Source organism: Leptidea sinapis, chromosome 26 (genome assembly GCF_905404315.1).
Source record: "Leptidea sinapis chromosome 26, ilLepSina1.1, whole genome shotgun sequence".
NCBI classification, from domain to species: domain Eukaryota; kingdom Metazoa; phylum Arthropoda; class Insecta; order Lepidoptera; family Pieridae; genus Leptidea; species Leptidea sinapis.
The window spans coordinates 7,113,918-7,122,642 of NC_066290.1; the positions used below are offsets into that span (position 1 = coordinate 7,113,918).

Here is an 8,725-nt window from a genome sequence, read left to right on the forward strand (position 1 = left end):
CAGGCACCAGTTTTCGACTGTTAGGATAGGTTAGTCTATGTAAAAAATGGCAGCGCTAGACTGGCACTTCACGCCAGCCTTCTGAGAGGGTGTGGTATTAATCCGGTCGAGTCTTAACCATTTGTGCTGTCGTAGACGGCAGCGTGACTCTCCCAGATCGAAAAGCCCTTAGTCGCCTCTTACGACACTGACATGCCTAGGAATTCCCTATTATTTTTACGCCTCTGGGATGCACTGGATTTGATTTTAAGGTCACTTCTTAACAAAAGAATGAATGCCTTAAAGGTACCGTTTAAATGATAAATTTAAAATCATCCATGGACCCTTGAATCTATTTTATAATCAGCAGGGAGCGTACATGTCATGCCGATGACAGGCGTATGACGCCAAGCTACATACAGGATGGAAAAAAACGAATTGTTTTGTCATGACTATCTCTTCATTTAATTATGCGTAGCGTAGTATGCGTAGTAGTTTCTGAAATATAAAAAATAAGTATTCAATGGGTTGGAAACAAAATGCTTAGGTACGAGTTACGTATTTCAATGGAAGATGAAGTCGATGTGGATGGTGTTACCTTCATTTAAATTTTATGGCATAGTGTGCTTTGAATTGCACCGATATTGCGTTTTATTTTTCCAACTTGTTGACTAATATCATATTACACAATAAAGGATTTTGTTTCCATCCCATTAAATACTTATTTTTTATATTTCAGAAACTAGTATGTAGTCACTACGTTTTTTGAAACATCCTGTGTGTTTATACGTCATATATATATTAGTTATATGTATATTATTATATGTATATTAATACGTCATTATGACGAAACAGGCATGAAATATACGCTCCCTGAATTAACCAGCTTAAAATTATTATATTATATATTCTCATTGACTTGTAATAATTACAAAATCAAAAATACAGACTTAGATGTTTGTTAAATGTATTACAAGTTTGAGTTTTCTTTTTTATGGTAAAGGAGGAAAGACGAGAGTATAGGTCACCTTGTGTTAAGTGATCATGGACGCCCATATTCTCTTGCAACACCAGATGAATCTCAGGAATGTTGCCGGCCTTTAGGAAAGGTGTACACGCTATTTTGTGTGAGAGTGTGAAACACTAGCACCTGCATAGTATTGAAGGCGGCAAATCTAGTGACTGGTCCATTGCCACTTCTGCCACTGCCCTTCAGCCAAATGCGCTCATGGTTACGCTCTCTCACCAACGACCTACACAACACCCGATGGATGAATGTCTCAAGCTGTAGACAGTCGAAAGAGGCGATACCTGCACTGTCGCCCAAACTGACACGTAGACTTATCAGCCTCAACAGACATGACATCCGTATAATGGTGGGCACCCTAACGGGTCACACATCACTAAACAAACACCTTTTCACAATCGGCGTAACGGACAGTCCTAAGTGCAGAGGCTGTCTGGCCGAAGACGAAACGGTCGCTCACGTAATCCTGGAATGTGCGGGGGTGGCCAACCAACAGGCAAAAACCTTAACCAATACGAGGTCGCTCCAGGAAGTCTGCGAACACCCCAGGAATGTTCTGAACTTCTGGAAGGAGCTAGGCTGGTTGGAGTAACTGGCCATTACTGCACGCAAAATGGACCCATGCTAGTGGTCTAATTGCGGAAACAGGAGTCACCATACCATAGAATTGAAGGCAAATGTGTATAGTATCATATTATAAGCTCCTTAATTTATTTTTCTTAAATTGGTATACCAAAGAGAGTTGGTGACACAAAGCTAAGGCTGTTTGCTACCTCTCATCTGGGGTCGCCGATTTTTCAAATGAATAAATATTTGACGCGAAGAAATACAGAAGTAGCGTATAATATTGCGTAACTCGCTTTTGGCTCATTAAAAGGTGTTGCAATAATTGCGATTTCGACGACCTATATAGCCGAGTGGTTAGCGATCCTCCCTACTAAGCTAGAGGTCCCGGGTTCGAATCACGTAGGTGCAAGCATTTATATTTTTTTTTTTATGAAAATAAGGGACAAGACGAGCAGGACGTTCAGCTGATGGTAATTGATACGCCCTGCCCATTACAATGCAGTGCCGCTCAGGATTCTTGAAACTCCCAAAAATTCTGAGCGGCACTACAACTGCGCTCGTCACCTTGAGACAAGATGTTAAGTCTCATTTGCCCAGTAATTTCACTAGCTACGGCGCCCTTCAGACCGAAACACAGTAATGCTTACAGATTACTGCTTCAAGGCAGAAATAAGCGCTGTTGTGGTACCCATAATCTAGCCGGCATCCTGTGCAAAGGAACCTCCAATTTATATGATGAATATGGATGTTTGTTTCCGAGTCATGGATTTTTAAATGTATGTTATATGAATTTATGTATGTTTAAGTAAGTATATTGTATTAAATATATCATTGTCTTGTAACCCATAACACAGGCTATATATGCTTAACTTGGGGCAAGATAAAAATTGTGTAAAAAGTGTGTCAATATTATTATTATTTCACCCAAATTACACATCCTGTTGCGGCATACAACCTGCAAATACCTACTAGGTATAACTTTCAATATATGATATAAAAAGTACAATGACATAATATAATACTGAATAAAGTATTGGAATCATTTCTGCATGAGTCAAACACACACTCTATTTTTTGGTATAATTCATTGTCTTACTCAGCGAGAAAAACAGTTGTTCTTATATAGACAATAAGAGAGTTATACATTTCTTACTGTGTTCTATAGAAAACAAAATTTACATTACTTACAGTGAATATTTTACAGAAAACACATTTACCTAAGGTCTACTCAATAATAATTACAACATATTAAATATGCCAATCAAAATTCACAGCTTAATACAGTAACAATTATCTATAAATATGATCAAATCATACTTGAAATAAATAATGACTACACAAGGAAATAATCTCAAAATAAACTTCTAAAATTATTTTCTATATTGTGCAATGTAGCCGTTAGTAATGCCGGTTCCCGTTTATAGTCATTACTTTCATAGTTTTGTTTTTCTTTATCACTGTCATGCACAAACAGAGAGTGGACAGCATCCATTTGTATATAGTTAAGAGATTGCAGTATGATACCGTTACTTGGATATGGAATAGCAGACGTGCTCATATTACTTGGTTTGACCGGTTCAGGTGGTTTGGGAATTTCTTTGGAATATTCAGGTACTTTTTGAGGAGATAAATTTCCTGAAGGTTTTCCACCGTTTGGTGGATCACCAGGCTTCTTATTTGCATCTGTAAATAACAAAATATATTTGAATATGATATTTTGTTTTTAAGCCGTTATAATTTTTCTACACTAATAATATAAATGTGAACTATTTCAATGTTTGTTTTTATAAGAGGAGGCAAACTGGCAAGAGGCTCATGTGATGGGAATTGATAAAGCAATTGCACTTGGGCATATGCAACACCATCTTGCATATGCCCAAGTGCAATTTTGCAGTGGCAAAGAATCTTTGATCATGAACATTTCAGAAACTATGTGTATCCATGGGAAGAGAGTGGTACAGGAAAGTAGCCACCTTTTGTGAAGATGACAATTTCAAATCAGGGGTTGCATTTTCTTTTGACATTTCCAGGGCTTTCTATCAGTGCAAGTGTTAAATTATCAAATTAATCTGATATAATATTATATTGCAATTACCTAGAGTATGTATTAATCTTTCCATTTCTCTGAGCTGTGTTTGTTGCTTTTGTACAGTAAAATACAAATCTGTTATTGTTCCTGTTATGTATTTCATCTCTTCTTCTCTTTTTGCTTCTTTTACAGCTTCTTTCTTACTTTGCCTATAAAAAATTACAAACTATTCATGTATAAGTAGGTAATACATTATCTAATACACAGATATTGAAACACAGTATTATTAATCTATTAACCATATAATATAATTAACCTGTTGTATTCAATAATTAGAAGCCCTGCTCCAATCACAAATATAACAGATTCCCCAAGAAGATTCGCTCCCAACTCAATTGCCATGTCTTGACTGAGCACTGGAATATTGACTGGTTTACCAAGATTCAGTATCCACATTTTTGCCTTCACCTCACACCAGTTGTAAACTGTGAATTTAAAAATGGAAAAAAATTGTAATGTCATATAAAAGTAAATGTACACAACTTGCGATTAGAATCAGATTCGTACAGCAATCAGTTCGAAAAACTAAACTTACACTGAGCTGGAGGCATACAAACATACGTTCTGAAAAAGGGGCTATTTTTAGCTCGTTCTTTACAAATATTAGCAATAGGTTTACTAATCTGCTTAATTAAAAGCACTGATAACTTAGCTATAGGAAAAGCTCCAACAACCATTGTAAATTAATATTCTTCACGATTACAACTGGACAGGAATTGATTTGAATTTTCGCGTTATGATGTCATTAAGGTTTGCCCTAAAAAATAAAGCACAGTTTCAGATTTTGATTTATATTCACTGAAATATAATAAACTTTATTTTTCATGATTATGGTGACAAAAAACTAGCTAGCTTTGACAAGTGACAGTAATATAAATAAACACACAAAAGAGCATAGAACAAAGTAAAATTGTCTTGCATCCTCTAAGATTGCCAACGAAAAGCGTGGAAACGTTGAATTCATATTTTATAAGAAATTATTTAGGGTTTCTTATGTGAAAAGGATTAGACAGTTAACTGACATACGAGGGGTGGCTGATATAAAATCTACTTTGTTAAAGAAAGTTTTGAAAATCGAACTGGCCACTGCAAAATCATATTCTATATTTATTCCTTTTTCAAAATTATGACGCTTATTTTTTTTCGCTTGCTTTTGTTTTTTTGACGCGGCTTTTATTTCACCATGTCGAAAGAAAATTGTAAAATGATGAAATTTGAGCATCGAGCAGTGATTAAATTCCTAAGTAAAGAAGGAAATACGCCTACGCAGATCAGAGAGCGCATGGTAAAGGTGTTTGGTGAGTCAAGTCCTTCTGAATTCGTCATAAAGTTTTGGTCGAAGCAATTTAAACATGGCCGTGAGATCCTGGAAGACGACCCACGTAGTGGAAGGCCAATTTCTGCTGTTACCGCAGATAATGTTGAAAAGGTGAAGAACCTGATTCTTGCAGATCGGCGAATCAAGCAGTGGGAGATAGCCAGAGATGTGGGCATTAGCAAGGAACGAGTTCATGAAATTATTCACGAACATTTGGGCATGTCCAAGGTGAGCGCGCGTTGGGTCCCTAGAATGTTGACCCCCTTTGACAAACAAAGGCGAGTAGAATGTTGTCAGGCATTTCTAGACCTGGTCAAAGGTAAAGAAGAAGAGACTATCTCTCGAATTGTGACCTGTGATGAAACTTGGATTCGCCAGTGGGATCCGGAAAGCAAACAAGAGTGCAATGGAAATTTAAAGGAGAAAAGCCGCCAAGGAAGTTCAAGGTTCGGCCGTCGGCTGGAAAACTAATGGCCACCGTATTTTGGGATGTCGAAGGGATTTTGATGATAGATTATTTGCCTAAAAATACAACAATGAATGCTGAATATTATGCAAACTTGCTTGACCAGCTTCGTGAACAAATCAAAGAAAAGCGGAGAGGCAAACTCAGCAAAGGTGTTCCGATTTTACAAGACAATGCTCCTGTACACACAGCCTTAACGGCGAGGTCAGCCCTGAGCAAAAACGGCTTCACAGAAATTAACCATCCACCTTATAGTCCAGATCTGGCTCCCTGTGACTATTTCTTATTCAAAGATTTAAAGAAAAAATTGAGGGGTCGCAGATTTTCGACGGACGAAGAAATGAAGGAGGCTGTGACTGACCATTTTGACGAGCAAAATAAAAATTACTATTATAACGGCATGATGTCACTTATTTGCAAATGTCATAAGTGTATTTCACTTGCAGGAGACTATATAGAAAAATAAAAAAAAACTAGCCATCAAAGTCTTTTCTTTCATAGTTAGGTAGATTACTTATCAGCCTCCCATCGTAGATATGGTGAGATAGATATAGTTTACTTTAGCTATTTTAATAGCATTATGTCCTATGGTATATTGTTACGACGCAGTGCAGCCGATATCGATATTCGATACCATCTTTGTGCTGCAGAAGAGGGCTATTCGCGCTATTTATAACCTGACCTAGGAATTCAACTTAAAACCTAAAGAATCATTAGATAAATTTAAAGAAAAAACATATTAAGTTTTAACTGTAGCATCTCAATATATTCTTGATAGTGTTATGTATGTACATAAGCACATTAGCGAATTTACTGGAAACTTTGATAATCACATGACTAATACTAGGAAGAAACATACATAAACTTGTTATGCCTACTACTCAGTCTTTTGTTGGGCGATGTATACATATTGTAAATTGGTCGGTATTATTCTAAAAAGCTATAATTTTGAATATTATACTGGAATTGACTTTAAGAAAAGGGAGGAAATTATTGATGACAATATTATTGGATTTGGCCTAATTATAAGGAAAATACGGAAGATATTTTTTTAGAGAATAAATATTATTGAAAATGGTAAAATAACTAATGACTTTAAATACTGGATTGGATTTGATGAAAGAAAACTACTAAAGACAATCGCTATGGCATATACATAATTGGAGAAGGCTTAGATTATTTATACGTCTCGATAGACTATGACAGCTGTGTAAACGTTGAAAAAAATTGAGTTTAGAACAAACCTCTATTTTGAGCAATGCACGCACAAAAACACAAATTGTCATACCAATCGCGAGTGTAAGACGTCGATTGTCACGCACACCAAACTAATATTTCTGGCCTGTTTTTATCGGTTGACTCACAGCAAGAGACTATCTAGACGTATAAACTATCTAAGGGAGAAGGAAAATTTGATGAGTATTTTGTTTTGTACAAGTACTAAAAATAATTACCGAAAATAAAAATACTAGAGACAAGGAAGTAAGTAAGACCCTTGGCTATAGTCTGTTCGCAAGGACGAACAATAAAAAATATATAAAGTGATTAGTCATAGACTCAGTCTACGGATTAGTGAACTCAAAAAGGATGTTATTAGGAGGCGTAGCACGCACTGCGTTTAAAGGCGAGTGGTTTAGAAATAGCTGAAAGCGTAAAACCGCATACAAAGTCGTACTGCGGTTGGCGTTTTACTTAATTTTATTTCAGTATCACCATGGATTTCTGGAGAGCAGCATGTGTTGCGGCTTTGGTTTTCAAAATAGAAAAAAGAAAACGACAACAGCGCTGCCATAGGTACTGGATACACCCATTAACAGACATTTGAAAGGACATTTTTACAAAATATACAACAACAGTTTTAAAATTTTATTGGTCAAAAGGCAGCAATGTAAAAACTATTTCAGTTTCAGCTGCGTTTTTGAATTTAGAACCCGATTTGGACAGTGACATCAATGGAGTAGCAGTTAGGTATTTTATTAAACCTTGTCGAAAAAGAGGGTTGCTATAAGTTTTACGTTCGTCAGTCTGTCCCTATTTTCCAATCAAAATCTGTTCAGTCGGAGGTTTTTTACGTTTTCAATCAAAAATCACACTCATATTATATACGGGGAAGTTTGTATGTTTATTTTATTTGGCTTGTGTTTATATTTATTACTTCTTCGTTCTAAAGGGATTTGGATTTAATAAGATAAGGTAACCTTTAATGAGAACAACTAATACTCAAATTTAATATTTTTATTTACATAAATTAATTAGTTAAACTGGTAATTTAAATGTTTAGATAAATATAATTTGTCTTTTAGACTTAGATATCTTTTCTAGGGTTTTCTTTTCGGTATATTATGTAGTGTAAGTGGACATCAACATATATTTGTATCACAGCTTTTGTCAAATTTAAAATTTGGTTAAATCCAAAAACACTTAAATCCTTTAGTGGTGAAATATAAATATGCTTATTTGGTTTGTAAATTTCTTTACATCTCTTTCTTGCTACCAACTGGCGCCAATTCTCTTTCATTATCTCGTGTACGGGGAAGCTGAGAAATATTAGCTTTTACATATTTGCGATGTAAATAAGTACCTATCAATTAACGGTAACGATACTTCCGTGATAACGTGTGAATAGCACTAGTATGTAATTGTTCACGTATTGTAAGCAGTTGACATTACACAAAATACAATTATGCAAATCATTGTTCACAGGCCTTTAAAAATATTTTAACAAAAAAACAACTGACTCGATTAGACTTATTAATTAGATTGTATAAAAATACGTAATTACTTTTATACTTTTTAGTGAATATTATATTTATTATTTTGGAAAAGTGTTTTTGAAGTCGGTTGTTTTTTGTTATTTATTTTTATTTTTAGATTTTTAGTGAATCTGAACTACACTAACTAATAATTTGTCTAAATTTGTGCAGATCTACAAAATTTTGCAATGCAGCAATGAACGTAAGCGCATTGCAATTTTATTACAGATAGAAATTCTGCCACAAATCGCACACTTACTGTAGTTGGGATTTCCACTGATCATTGTCATATTCATCTCCGTTAATTACTATTTAAATACTTTTATAAGTAATAACAAAATTATAAAACTATCACCAAACTATATTTGAAGTATATCCTTTTCAATAATAAAAGAATTATCGATATCGGCAGGCGCGATATTAAGCTATTCGTAAATTTGTTGCGCACATACTTATAGCAAATTTAAGACTTATGGTTTTCTCGTGGTTGCCATTATCAGATCTGCAACAAATTGCTATGGGACCA

The 8,725-nt window shown here is 35.1% G+C and overlaps 1 protein-coding gene across 1 annotated transcript; it reads right to left on the reverse strand.

Moving 5' to 3' along the window:
• Positions 1-2,639: 2,639 nt before the first annotated feature.
• Positions 2,640-4,522, reverse strand: LOC126972414 (putative OPA3-like protein CG13603). The gene is made up of 4 exons (XM_050819131.1): positions 4,198-4,522; positions 3,919-4,087; positions 3,669-3,811; positions 2,640-3,256 (listed from the first exon to the last, which is right to left on the reverse strand). The coding sequence occupies exons 1-4, from the start codon at positions 4,337-4,339 to the stop codon at positions 2,925-2,927; spliced, it is 786 nt and encodes a 261-aa protein (XP_050675088.1). The 5' UTR covers positions 4,340-4,522; the 3' UTR covers positions 2,640-2,924.
• Positions 4,523-8,725: the final 4,203 nt, after the last annotated feature.

Bases quoted from the DNA above. Each gene is read 5' to 3' on its own strand.
- LOC126972414 (XM_050819131.1), bottom strand. From the start codon at position 4,339: ATGGTTGTTGGAGCTTTTCCTATAGCTAAGTTATCAGTGCTTTTAATT. The intron at 3,812-3,918 runs GTTAATTATATT...AATTTTTTATAG, and splicing joins CTAATTATTGAATACAACAG to GCAAAGTAAGAAAGAAGCTG. The intron at 3,257-3,668 runs GTAATTGCAATA...TGTTATTTACAG, and splicing joins AAGATTAATACATACTCTAG to ATGCAAATAAGAAGCCTGGT.